The sequence below is a fragment of the Eriocheir sinensis genome, chromosome 35 (assembly GCF_024679095.1).
Source record: "Eriocheir sinensis breed Jianghai 21 chromosome 35, ASM2467909v1, whole genome shotgun sequence".
NCBI classification, from domain to species: domain Eukaryota; kingdom Metazoa; phylum Arthropoda; class Malacostraca; order Decapoda; family Varunidae; genus Eriocheir; species Eriocheir sinensis.
Genome location: NC_066543.1, coordinates 13,449,700 through 13,464,342, shown reverse-complemented (window position 1 = coordinate 13,464,342; position 14,643 = coordinate 13,449,700). Strand labels below are relative to the sequence as shown.

The 14,643-nt window shown below is 38.7% G+C and overlaps 1 protein-coding gene across 2 annotated transcripts; it reads right to left on the bottom strand.

Annotated features, from left to right (window-relative positions):
* Positions 1-720: 720 nt before the first annotated feature.
* Positions 721-14,605, bottom strand: LOC127007436 (surfeit locus protein 6 homolog). Of its 2 annotated transcripts, none has more exons than XM_050878447.1 (9): positions 14,445-14,605; positions 11,974-12,256; positions 11,754-11,856; positions 8,319-8,390; positions 6,350-6,430; positions 5,183-5,353; positions 2,587-2,744; positions 2,325-2,423; positions 721-1,587 (listed from the first exon to the last, which is right to left on the bottom strand). In XM_050878447.1, the coding sequence occupies exons 1-9, from the start codon at positions 14,459-14,461 to the stop codon at positions 1,366-1,368; spliced, it is 1,206 nt and encodes a 401-aa protein (XP_050734404.1). In that variant the 5' UTR covers positions 14,462-14,605; the 3' UTR covers positions 721-1,365. The 2 variants fall into 2 exon arrangements, with proteins under 2 accessions (XP_050734404.1, XP_050734402.1); XM_050878445.1 differs by lacking the exon at positions 14,445-14,605 and adding an exon at positions 14,139-14,275.
* Positions 14,606-14,643: the final 38 nt, after the last annotated feature.

The following is a 14,643-nucleotide window of genomic DNA, read 5'->3' as shown; positions in this document are numbered from 1 at the left end:
ATGCTTGCCTATCTCAGCTACCCAATTCCAACTAGATCATCGAATACACACACACACACACACTCACACATGTCGCTCAGTCGGTTAAGTGCTGCGCCGCCAGGCTTCGTGCCGCTTAGCGGCGCGGCAGGCAGTTCGAGCCCACCTCAAACCAGGTTTTTTCCGCAGTGGTTGCTATCCCCCCCCCCCCCCCTTGAGCAAGCGGGATGGGGTGTGTGACGTCCTGGCAATACCCAGAGATCGACTAATGAGCCTTACTCTAATCAGGGTACTTACTGGCGATTGCGAGTCCAACTCATGATCAAGCCGTGGAAAAAAAATATATATATACACGGTCTCTTGAGTCATTCTTCTCAGATATATCTACTGTCCTCCTTTGAGATCTTCTGCATTCATAAGATTGTGGGGAGCCCTTACCCTCTACCACTTTCCCCTCTTGTCATTATTTCTGAGACCCAGCAATATTTACATCACTCGGCATCACTGCAGTCAAACCAACAAATCACCTGTCACCCACTGCTGGATTTGGGGCCATGTACAGGATGACCCCCACTCACAGGACCTGAGTATAGCCTTTGCTTCAATGCCAGAATAGCAAAGGGCATCTGTAGCCCTACAGTGGAAATGTGGAAATTTTGCTAAGATCTCTCCCAACCTGTTATTAATCATTACTTTTGTCTTACAGATGACTAAAAATGACTCAATGATGAAACAAAGAAATTAATTCCTTAAAATATTTATTCAATCCCCTCCATATACTACATAGACCACATTTTTTAGTATTTATTTATTAAATAGCAATTTAGCAGCTTCAACTCAAATTCTGAGTTTCCATGATTTATGTTTGCACAGCTGAGTTGATATTTATAATAAACTCATTTTCAATAACTTTTGTAACCTCAAAGCATCAGACATTTCAAATTTCTACAATCACAATAGACTGCTCTGACACTCTAATATTGGTCAAATTTGTCATATTCCAACTGCTGACACCAAGATACTGAAAATTATTGCAAGATTGTTCTGAAGTCCTTGATTTGTCGTTTGTACACAGTACATTTTACACATCTAAATAAAATTTGAGATTACATCATTAGGTTGAAATTCTTATACTTTTCTGATGCTTCTCCACTAATATTTTTGTATATCTTTAACCAGTTATTTTAATATTACAAGAAAAATAATCTTTCTTTTATTACACAATTAGATTTCAATATCATGAAAGATTTCAATGTAGAGTTACCAGCGAGGTGTACTGAGTAAATACTTCTCCATATGAACTTATATGGCATTATTTTGCAATACATCATTCTTCTTACAAACTTCATCCTGACATTCCTAAATAACTTTACATAATGTTACTCATCAGAATCCAGGAACTATGTGACCCTTCTTTTTCATTTTCTTCATTTTCTTATCTAGCTTAGCCTCCTTACGAGAAGTTATATTCTTTTTCCTCTGGTTCTGTTTATCCATCTTATTCTTCTGTACAGTTTCTTTACGCTGTTCCCATTTCTTCTGACTCATTTTCTTGCGGTTCTCCTGCTTCTTAATTGATTTCTTCAACATATCAACATCACTTTTTACCTGTAACAGAAAAGGCCATATATATGTATATATAAATTTCATTATCCCCTGAAAATATGAGGTGGAGATATATATTCAACAATTATACACAAGAATAAAAAATATTAAAAAAATGACTACATAAATATCACTTTCCCAACAAAGCTGATGAGGGTTACATCAGTGACACAGCCACTGTGAGTAGCTGAGTGTGGCAGTTGGGATAAAAAGATGTGACTATGGAAGTTGTCTTATTCTAATGTCAAAAAGGTCATGAAGAAATGTGACTGAAAAGGGTACAATTAGATTATTAAAGCATATGCTAGCAGCTTCATATGAACATATGAATGTGTGAAAATCAAATGATAATGAGAGAAACAAGTTCCCAAAGAAGATAAACAATTACAAGAGCAACTTTGAAAATTTAAAAAAAATAGGAAATTGTAATAAGTAACATGAAACCAACAGTGGGTGATGAATTTGTTGATGTTGAACTGTAAAGTCCATGGATGATTGAAAATGGAAAATGATAAGTAATGGATGGGAGATTGGCCCAAGCAAACATTTTCCATACATACATAAAGAGAAAATACATGGAATATGCCATAGAGTTTGACCTATTCAGCAGTTAATAGATGGAAAAATGTAATTAATAAAATTATGTCTTCCGTTAATAAGAATATCAAACTTCAATACTGTATATACTGCTAAACTTAAACCTTTCATATGGGTGAATTATCACCCTAACTAGGACTTACCTTCTTTCCTTCTGCTTTCTGAAGTGCACTTGACCAAGCTTTCTGCTCAGCAATGCTTATGGCACCTTCTTTATCCCCTTTCTTTTCTAAGTGCTTCATCTGCAATACCATTTATATCATTAGTCATGAAAATTAATGTTTAAGTACATGTTAGACTGACAAGAACTGTAAGAAAGAATTTCCAAATCTTGGACTGGTGTCCATACAGTCTAAGACATATCACAGTATCCTTTCAGCAACAGAGATGGTTGGGGACACAAACCTTCTCCTTTTCTTTCAAGGCCTGTGAAAGAATCTGTTTGAGATCCTTTGATTTTGTGCTGGAGTCAGTGTCTCCTGAAAGTTGGTTGTTGGAGAAGTCAAATTTGCTGAACACCAACTCCCCTTTTTGATTGTAGATGGGCTTTTGTGGTCTGATATCTGAAAGGAAACCAAATGCTTTATATAGGACAAAAAGGTAATCATTCTTTTCCTTAACCCGTGGGCTTCGGCTATGGGAAAGCCGAGAAGTGGCCGAGAAACGACAAAATTACACTGCATTTTGAGACTAAGAAAAGAGCATGGAACGTACATCAGAGTACTCCTCTCATAACCATAAAGCAGTTAAAAATATTTACTTTCACTCAAAGTCCATTCATTTTGGGTGGTGTTTGTTACAAAATAAACGCGTGGCATCTAGCCGAGAGTAGCTTGTTGTCTACTATAGAGAATTTGACAAGTGATTACTGTATTGATAGCTAATTCAGTCTGCCATGACCTTACAGCACCACCTATGACAAAAAAGCCCACCTCAAGATCACTCACCTACCACAATGACCCAGGGCATTCATGGTGGGTTGCGATTTGCCACCACCGCCTACAATTAGCTAGAATTAGGTGTTTTATGGTGAGCCCTTTTTAGGGTCCACCGTACCACAGCCACGACTCGTGAAAGCCCTAAAAAGGGTCTGCCGACGTTCTCGGGTTAAGAGCTCTACTTTCATATCTCACTGAGGGCAGAAAGTTAGTCATACCGAAGTCTTGCCATACCAAAGGAACTAATCAAATAAGTAAACAAAACAGCTCCAGCACAGCACAAACATATCAAAATACACATGGTGCTCTTACAGGTAATGCCCCAGGCATAGGAAATAGATATTAGCTAAACATACATGAATATATTTTGGTGGTTATGGAAGAGTAAATGAAGTAGCAAGTGATTCTTGGCCATTAGTCAGTTCACCTAATACTGGCTGGTATCCTTTAATGGTAAAATTTATTTCTTATATATTATCTAAATGGAAAATATAGGAGTGTATCTTTTGAGAGCTGTGTCATCAACACAAAATCTTTGAATTTTTGGACATCCCTTCTCTCTACTAGTCCATGATGTTATGTTAGGAATTAAGGGTTGTACAGGAGGTGAAGGTAATCTAGTAGCGAAGCGGAGCATCCAAAATTAGCAGTTGCTATTTGAATGCTCCCCGAATCAAGAAGGTTCTAGAATGTTCCATAAGGGACGAGGCCACGTCTCAGCTCGCTACGCGGTTAGTCAGCTGTAAGCCTCCGCGGCGAAAACACCGCAGTGCACAAACATCATTAACTCTACATAACTTCAAGGCTGGCACACCTCAGCTGACCCACTTCAGACAACCTGCTCTGAAAACCCTAACATAAGTATACCCATATCTCGTACCTTGGGCACAAGGGGAGGAGGTATTGGGGTACTTCTTGGGAGGAACAACCTGGTAACTACTTAAGGTGAGTCGGAGGGTGTGATGCTGGCCTTACATGTGTGTTGCATAGGATAAATTTGCAATAGTCAAGGGTAATTTAAATATAAATCCAATTAACCTATTCACTGCTAAGCGTTCGCAACGAGGCGCGCTCGGGCACCCCAGCAGGGGAAGGGGATCTCTTTTAACCGCTATATCTCAAAAACTATTCATCACAGCTACAAAACAAAAACACTATTGGAAAGAGGAGGCCAAGATCTATAAGATTCGGTTATGTAAGCCTCTCCTGCAAACATACAGGCACGTTCAGGGGGTGTTTTTTGCTGTGAGTGCAACTGGCGCTCGCAGCGAGCTTTTAGCACCACCAGCAAGTGACGTTAGTGCTCGCTCTTTTAACCTCTGTATCTCAAAAATTATTCATCAGAGCTAAAAAACAAAAAAAACCATTGGAAAGAGGAGGCCAAGATCTATACGATTCGGTAATGTAAGCCTCTCCTGCGGAAATACATGCATGTTCAGGGGGTGTTGCCTGTGAAGACGTACATTTACACGTGCGCGACAGTCAGCCGTAAGGCAGTATTGCCAACTGCAAAATTTACAACTATTTGGTCAAAATATCAGTCATGTGATAGGTGAAGCTATGCAAAAATATCGCTATATTGGACAATAACATCCACCAGTTGCTCGTCCATAGATTTTCCTTGCTGGGCTGACATGATTTTCCACCAAATTTAGTGGAGAACCCACTCAATTGGCAATCCTGTGTTGTGAGAAATATTGTTGGAATACTCTCATACGCAGGAGATTTGAGTGCGGCTTGAGCTCGCAGCGAGAGTTTAGCACCACCAGCAAATACGCCTAACGCTCGCTGAGAGCGGTAGGCGTAAGGTGAGAACAAACAAATGACTTTTCCTGCTCAGACATCTTACTGAGAGCAGGGAAAATAGAATAGGTTGTTCTTGACATCCATGGACAAATAGAAAATACATCACAATACCGAGCTTGTGGAGCGTCCTGTGCATATTTGGAATAGGGGCAAGGCATTTAATTTGAGAAAAGCTTGTAACAGTAGGAGAGCATGTGTGAGACAGTGAAAATCTGTTTAATAGTATCTACACAAATTGGTAACTTGTAATAACTTACTTTTTGGACTGCTTTGCTGTTTCTTCTTCTCTTTACTGATTTCAGGCTGTACAGACAATTTTACTTTATTTTTTGATCTCTTGCCTTTTCTCCTCTCAAGAACCTTCAGTTTTTTTGCTAGCTTTGCTTCCTTCTTTTTAGTTATAGGGTCCTTTTTCTTATTTCTGTTTTCTGTAAGAAATCAATTATGTATCAGATGGAGTTGGCCCAATTTTCGCACAAAGAAAAAGTGACAATTAATTAACTAATGTATGCTGACATTTAAAAAGGGTTCCAGTGCATTATAAGGTATGGACAAGAAGTAGAAATAATAGTCTTAAGTTGAAAATTATTATTGAAGAATAACTGAAGATAACCATTTGTTCTTTCTTTGGTTTCTTTTAAAGAGTGATGATTTTACACAAGTTGATGGTAGATATGTAGAAGCATATGCTGAGTGATGTGAAAGCATTACCTAATCTCTACCATCTGGCTATTGAACAAGTGGTGAAAACTTGACCCATTTCCTTGGGATACATATGGAAGTACCAAAAGAATACTGCATTGATTGTGTTAAAATTAAACCATACGTCAAGGAAAATTGAGGCGTCTAGAGCTCAAGGGGCAAACACGACAACATGGTGGATTTTGAGTTTTCGCAGGTTTCCACAAGGTGGAAACACCGTGCAACCCTCTATGAACGTGAAAATGGGAAATCGGTCTCTATGGCCCAGTAGAAGGGTGTTGAGTGTAGTATGTTTTTGCCTGTCTGCAGAGTGTATGAAGTTAGCTGTATCAGGGCTCTAAGGGCAAAGAGCACTAGTAAAACACTCATAAAACACCTAAATATGGAAATTTTGTTTTGTAATTTAAACTGGCTGTAAGTTACATCATGTTCTTTCAAATTTCCAAATTTGGATTAAATCGGATAATAAATATGAATTAATAAAAAAACACCTTTACATGTTTTTTTTTTTTTTAAATAATGAACACAATTTCACAGAAACACTGATTCCATTTAAATTGTCTGGCTGAAAACTTTCTATTGGCATATGATGATATTGCTATGTGTGTTTTTCATTATGTTTTTGCTATGCTTGACTTTGAAGGCCTGTAGCTCAAAACTAGGTAATTGGCTTGTTCGCCCCTTTAGCACTAGATGCCACAATTCATTTCAATTCAACTTACTCCTTAAATCATTGAGGATATTGCGATATTTGTCTTGCAGCTGATCTAAATCTCCATGGCTCCCTACAGCATCGACACCAACTGGAAAAATTAAAAAATATTATATCCAAGTGTGTAGTAATGCAGTGCAAATTCTATATAAGGATAGTCTACATTATAAAGGTAAAGGTGGGTGCATACGCTATAGCTGCGTGTGGCTGCAGTGCTCATCTCCAATCAGTTGATCCTTTGAGTCTGGGGTAGATAACAACTATTTACCCCAGACACAAGCCAATGTAAAATCTGGGATTGCTACAGTTTACCATCCCCAGGTTATCCCATGTACCCATTTATCGACCAGCTCAAAAGGGAGAATGAACAGTTGGGTGGGCTGCATGCCGACTGCCTGGGCCAGGATTCAAACCCAGGCCTGCGGAGTGGGTAGACAGGCATGCCGACCACTAGACCACAGACATACATAATAAGTAAACATTATTTTCTCAATCCTGTGGTGATCTGACTTTTAGCAATACTTCAACTATCACAAAGATCTTCAGTGTAACCTCTAATGCCTTCTTTCTTTTTGCCTGACAGAATAACAATGCACATTCCAGTAAACATTTGGAATATACCTGTCAATTTGAATAATCATGTTTTCTGTCATCCTGACAAATCAGTTAATCTTTAAACTATCTAAATATTTAAGCCTTTGGACTAATATTAGAACTTTTGGGCTGATACTCAAAGTTTATTTGACATTTCAGAAGGTTTTCAGGAGGCAGATTTCAAACCATTTTCAGTCCTTTGTATAACAACAGTATTTGGGAATTGAAACAATACACATAGGTATTCATGTGCATCTCTCACCATAATGGCAAACCCAAACATTTCTCATGAAAGCCATTAACCCCTCCGGCACCAGCAGAAGTGGTAATCTTGTTGCTGCCAGGACCGGCCCTCCAGCACTAAACACTGAAAATAGCCTGTATTTACACACTCCCTACTCTTAACCTACAATGAACGAGCAAATGAAACAGACTTTGTTCTCACTATTAAGTCTTTCTCTTTCTAATGATGCCATCCAGAAGTCTACATGCCATGGCTATGGAGAGACAGCGAGTTGAAGAGGAGAAAATTTTGGCGGGAATGGCCTCTTGCTTTCCATGCATCCGTTTTGACTGCTTGGCCATGGCTAGGTTGTAATGAAAACGGGTGCCCGAGCTCTATTTACTCAAGCTAGACTATAATATAAGCTCCCTCCACACAATACAGCCACTATTGTGTGTGTGGTTAGCGGGCAGGTAATATGCGTGACATTGAGGTTTGAGGGTGCAAGCAGAAAATCGGACTCATCGGAGTCAATGTCACTGCTTGCGGCCATGGTGAGAGCAGAGCCAAAGACTTACAGAGTAGCTGAACTAACTCTCAGGCAGAGTTCCCAATGAGTGAATTACAAAAATTATCGAAAAGTAGCTAAATTTGGCGTAAAAATAGCAAGGCTGTTATAACCAATTCCGGTCCTCACCCGGTAAAGTGGCCTTAGCCACCTCCAGTCCTTTAGGGGTAAAAAAATAAAAAAATAAAAATAAATAAATAAATAAATAAATAAATAATTAAAAATAAAAGGGGTATATATATAGATATATATATATATATATATATATATATATATATATATATATATATATATATATATATATATATATATATATATATATATATATATATATATATATATATATATATATATATATATATATATATATATATATATATATATATATATATATATATATATATATATATATATATATATAAAAGCATGAAAATAATAGGCACTGCAAATAAAGTATTCATGATATTTAACTGATGCATATCAAAATAATGTTTCCTTGATTACCTCTTCTTAACTTTTCCCAAGCCTGTGTGTGATATATTAAGCTCTAAATACATCAAGGTGAAAGCTACCCTTTCACTGACTCAAGCTTACCTTTACGTTTCTTGTTGCCAGGTCCTCTTCCCTCTGCTTTCTGCTTCTCATCAAGCTTTCTTTTCTTTCCCTCTGTAAAAGTTGGATGAGTGTGAAAACATATATATTCTGAATGTATTTTGCAAAAACAAGATACTGTGCCACATACTATCACAGTAGTAATACTGGTAGTGGATACAATATTATATCATAATAATTAGTATTCCTACCTAATTGCATCAATAGTTTCAACTGAAACTTTGGAAATGTTTAAAAATAAACAAAGCAAAGAAGAATATTTCAAGGCAAAAGATTTTTTTTTTAAATCCCAGACCAACAATTTGAATTAATAGTGCACAGGAGCCTGGAAAATGAGTTTGCATGCTGTGACAATGTTGTGGGGAAGAAAGGATTAATATTCAAATAGGTATGGAATACAATTCTGTAAAACAAGTAAGTAACCCTGCTGGTCCTGAAAAAGCATCCAATATCAAACTGAGATGACATTTGGGATGAACCAAACAATTTTTTTTTACATAACAACAAGGTAGTACCTATGTTAAGTGAACAGTGATATTTGATATAAATGGAGATAAGATGAATAAGATGTGATCCTAACATGACTGAGTTTCTTGTCTCTGTTTAAAAGTGAAAACTTTTTGAGACTCCATCCAGTCTCCCAGGATATGAAGTAATGATGATGATGATTCTTACAAGGATATACCACTGAGGCAACAACTGTATCTTTTGGTGTATAAAATGTACCCAACTTCTCATGTCTATCTTTAATAATAATGATAAGATGCATTCATATATACTAATGCTCAATGAAGTTTCTATGAAGTTACTATATCAGACAGAGTAAATGTAAATGCAGAAAAAAAGATGTCAGGCTTGGATCAAGCTCCAGGCGGGGCATGGATGCATTACTCACCTCTACCCCAATAGATTTTGAATATGTAGAGCAAATTTGATGCTCAAGTTCATAAGTCTGTAGACTCAAATAGAAAAAAATTAAGTATTTATGTACAATAACTGTGTGTGTGTGTGTGTGTGTGTGTGTGTGTAATTCACCACGGCCTGATCACGAGTTGGACTTGCTTTCACCAGCAGGTACCCTCACGATGTGAGCAAGTACTCATCATTGTCGATCTCTGGGTACTGCCAGGACCTCACACACCCCATCCCCCTTGCTCAAGGGGGGACAGTAACAACGCCTAGTCAACGGAAAGAACCCGGCCTGAGCGGGGCTCGAACCGCGGCCTGTTTGGCAGTGAAGCCTTGCAGCGTGGTGCTCTAACCGATTGAGCTACCAGAGATACCAGTGTGTGTGTATTTACCTAGTTGTAGCTTTACAGGGCCTGGGCTTACGCTCGTGTGGTCCCGTCTCCGTATCTGTATTTGTCCAACTTTTCCTTAACCCCCATAACATTTCAAAAAAAAATTTTCTCCCATTATGTCAGAAATGCTGAAAAACACATCTGAGTTTAAAGTTTTGCACACTCTTTGTCGATGCTACACAGGGCCCTCACATGGGGGGGGGGGGGCAATGCCTGCCCTGGGATTTTTAGGGGCGGGCGGCAGCCTGGACTTGCATTGAAATAATAATAATTAGCGGGTAAGGGATAAAGCTTTTTTTTTTTTTTACGCAAAATGATGATTTTAATTAAACCATTAAAACCAACAAAAATAAAATATTTCCCGATTTTTTTTTGCAATAAAATTATTCATCCTGACAATGAAAATTATGCACTTAAAAATGTTTGCCTCTAAATATCTCCGTTTTTTACATTTTGTTTATCCAGCTGACTGCTTGCGACGAACTGAGACAGCCTGTTCACTGCCACAGTGCCACGGCACGACCGTATATTATCTATTGTTATCATTTTTTTTTGTGAATCACTCATAATGTCGATAGATGAAGTCACATAGGTCATGGGTAAAAGAGCAGAAGAAGTGACAATAAAATATAAAGCATTTATCATTTATGGTGATGTTAAATTTATATTTAGTTTAGAATGATGTAGTACACAGTTTGATTTTAGGTATTCTAGTACTTTAGGCAGCGATGAGTTTGTTCACATGCATATCTGTGTGTTTGTGTGTGATGGCGCTGTGTGGCTGTCTCATTGGCTGCTTGTTGTGAACAGCGTTATGTGTGGTGGTGGAATTGCGTGGTAGGAGGGAGTGTGTCTTTTGTTTTTTACTCCGTTTGAGTTTCAACAATTGAGTGTTTCAGAATACACGGTTGAGTTTTTGTCTCTAATTTGCTCGACTTTACAGAGAAGTTTTTTTTTTTTTTTTTTTTGAAGTGAAGGCAGCAGGCCCTGGGCCTGGGGTGTGCAGTAGGTATTAGTGAGGGCCCTGATGCTACATCCTCACTTAGTCTGTTCCAAACCTCTATATTTCTTTGCGGGAAGCTGTATTTCTTTGTCTCTCAAGCATCTTCCCTTCCTCAATTTTTTACTGTGTCCTCTTGTGTTCCTGGTGTTTATTCCTTCTCTTAGTAGTAACTCATTATCTATTTCTTCCATTTTAATCAATAATTTATAAATTTGTATTAGGTCTCCCCTTTCTCTTCTCTGCTCCAGTGTTGGTAAGTCCATTTCCTTTAACCTTACTTCATATGTTAATCCCTCCAGTTCTGAAACCATTTTTGTCGCCATCCTTTGTATTCTTTCTATTTTTTTTATGCGTTTCTTCTTACGGGGAGACCACACCGCCTCTGCATATTCCAATTTTGGTCTAATCATAGTGGTTATTAACTTTTTCATCATATCCTTATCCATGTAATAGAATGCTAATCCTATATTTCTTACAATTTTATACGTATTACTGAATATCCTATTAACATGCCTCTCAGGCTGTCGATTATCCTGTAATGTCACTCCCAGATATCTCTCTTCTTGAACTTTTTTTAATATTACTCCATCTTCCATTCTATATGTCCATTTTGGTCTCCCTTCACTCTTTCCCATTTTCATTACATGACATTCCTTCACATTGAATTCCATCTTACGTTTCATACTCCATTCCCAAATCTTATTCAGGTCATCTTGCAGAATTTCACAGTCTTTACTGTTTCTTATGTGTCTCAGCAGTTTTGCATTGTCTGTAAACAGGCTCATATAACTGTTTACTCTCTCTGGCATATCATTTATATATAATAGGAAAAGTATTGGTGCCAATACCGATCCTTGAAGCACTCCACTTTCTACAATTCTCCATTCCGATTTCATGTACTTTACCACTGTTCTCATCTCTCTTCCCCTTAAGTAACTTTCCATCTAGTTCTTCATTTTCCCTTTCAATCCTTTTTTCTCCAGCTTCCATAGTAGTCTTGTATATGGAATTTTGTCAAAAGCCTTCTTCAGGTCCAAGTACACGCAATCAACCCATCCGTCCCTCTCCTGTTACGTGTGTGTGTGTGTGTGTGTGTGTCAAGATGCAACTTACTCCTTGTCTCTGGCTCTGGTTCTTCTTTACTCTGGAGAGGTGCTGGCAGCCATCTCAGCAAATCAGTTATGAATCTATTCTCTTCTATAAGGGCAGCTTCCATCTATAAGAGATTTTACAACTTAGTGTATGAAAATAATAAAAGATGCATTTATGTTTTAAATTACCTTGGCACACACAAAAAAAATATATGCGTGTACTGTAATATGTTGTCATTCACCTGTGCGGTATCCATCACATCAGCCATGATGTCAGAGGAACTGTCTGGGATGCAGCCGCTGTCAACACTTTCGGCTAAGTCTTCTGTCTCTGCATCTTTGGCATCAAGTCTTTCCACTTCATCACGAGTGACAGGAATGGCCTTTATTTTATTTTTCACCTCATCAGAAATGGCAGCATTGGCCTTTAACTTTTTGTTCTTCTTTGATTTCTTTTTTGTATGGTTTGAAATAGTATTGTCACCCATTTTTTTGTGATACTGGTGATTGCTTGAATCACTCAATCTGAAATGAAATAAAATAAATTTTAATACTCTAGCACACATACCTTTGGCAAGGATTATAACTGGAAAACATCTTTGATGCCAATCATCAGTTTCAGGTTTGGCTTGGTTATTTAGTCAGGTTATAATAGTTTAGAATAGGAAAACTCAGGTTGCTTGGTCAAGCGTCAAGTTACTTGGTTACCTAAGGTGACCAAATACCTTTAAAAGGCACATCAAATTAGGATGGTTCTCTCTAAAATTGGTTAAGAGTAGTTTTAGGTCCCTCTACGATTTTGACAAGAGGTAATTTTCAACAATTTTGAGTAAAAATTGAATCAACACATTACAACTCCTTTAACATGTGTTATTCTGAGAAAAAATGCAAAATGTTAACATAAGGTAACCTTCTAAAATAGTACAAGTATCTCTGAATGGACTTCACCTGCTCTGGTCTAGTTTACTGCCCATGGATGTCTTCTCAGATTCCCGCTTCGTCAGTGGGATAATATTTATTTCAGTAGCGATAGGTTACTACTTTTGTGGCTACAAGTGCCGTGCACAACTCTTCAAGTTCAAGCTCCAGAGGACCAACAAAACAAACCACTGTTCTTTTTTTTACCTTTTCCACTTTGTATCACTTCCTCCTACTTTTGTGGCATGCTGGGGTGCAGCAATAAATGTAACAAGTTCCCCGATAAGTCATTCTACATACTACCAGCAGTGGAAAAGAGATAAGGATTGAGAGGAGAGAAAATAACACAAGAACGTTGAGGGCAGTTGAGAGGCAGTGGCTGGCAACCTGTCGACGGGTTGCCAGTCATTGCCCTCAGTGTTCTCGTGTTATTTTCCTTCCTTTCAATCCCTGTCTCTTGTCCACAGCTGGTAGTCTGTAGTCTGACTTTATCAGGGAACTTGTTCCGTTTATTGTCGCACCCCAGCATGCCACAATTAAATGGATGGCATTTAGGCAAAAAAGACAGTCTTCCAGTATCAACGGAAGAGCGCAGTGGCTCCAGTGCCCCGTTGCAATGTGTGAACAGTTACTCTCATGCAAGGCACCTATATGTTCCCATCCTTAGTGGCAATAGGTTGGTATCATAGCAGCAGTAGGTTATTATTGTAGCAACAGTAGGTTACTATCCATTAGGTTTGTGTGCGGTTCTGTTAGTTTAGAGAAACACAGACGTAATGTGTGTGTTCAGTGGTGATCTTGCTCAGCTAACTAAAACCAAGTGTATTTCTGGATATTTACCTTATTTTCTTAATATATTTCAGAATGAACACATCTCAGGGGTTCTGTTATGGACTAATTCAATTTCTACTCAGAAAATTTACCTTCTAAATAACTTATGAGGGACCTAAAATGAATTCAAGTAAATGTGAAGTTTAGGTCCACCACCTCAAAATACCATGTATGTACGCCTCCATATTGTTATTAAAGAGCAAACCTGCATGCCCTTTATGACTAGTCTTTACTTAGTGCAATCAACACACATTCCAGCAGCGGCTTAATAGTTTTAGTGTTAAGAGTAACTACACAAATATGTATTCTGCTGGCGTGTTGGCACTTGTGGGGTTCCCCGTCTAGGTAAGATGTCTAGGTAAGAACCAAAGCAAACCTAACCGCTGCACCCCAGACCACAGCCAGCACCCTGACTGCCTCATCAGTATCAGTGACGGTGGTATGGTTAAGTTAGGTTTGCTAAGGTTAGATTGCTTAGTTAGGTGAGTTGCTTAGACTGATGCATTTTGAGGGCGAGTAATTTTCCCCCTGGATGTCCTTCTGAACAGGGAAAAAGTGTGTTGGTCTGTGGTCCCATGCCGTACAGCCAAACCCCCGAGGCAGCTCCCCTAATCTTCCCCACAGACTCCACACCCCGCAGCTCACATGCCATAATCACCTTTTACCTGCGGTGCCAAGATGTGCTAAGGGCATGCTCCCTTGTACCCACCACTGCCATTATCTAGCCCCGGCACCGAATTTGAAGACTCATATAGGTCCCACAGCGAGAAATCCGACATGCTACGTACGCAATCCTAATCCAGCTGGGTAAAAAAACAATAAAACAATAAATCCCGGCGAATCTTGGCCCGAGTATTTCCTTCCCATGCCGGACAGCCAAACCCCCTCCCAGGCCTCGGCGGCTCCCATAATCTTCCCCCCAGACTCCACAGCCCGCAGCTCACATGCTATAACCACTATTTACCTGCGGTGAGATGTCATGGGTAAAGGGAGAGCACTCGCCACTTGACGTCACTAGTTCACACATGTGTTGTCGCCGCGGCCATGACACAATGCCTGTCCCACACCTAGGTAAGAATAAAAAGACAAAAATAGGAGGAATAGGCTACTCCTGGGTGGATTATCGTAATGAGTAATGTCTAACGGATATTTTTGACTCTATA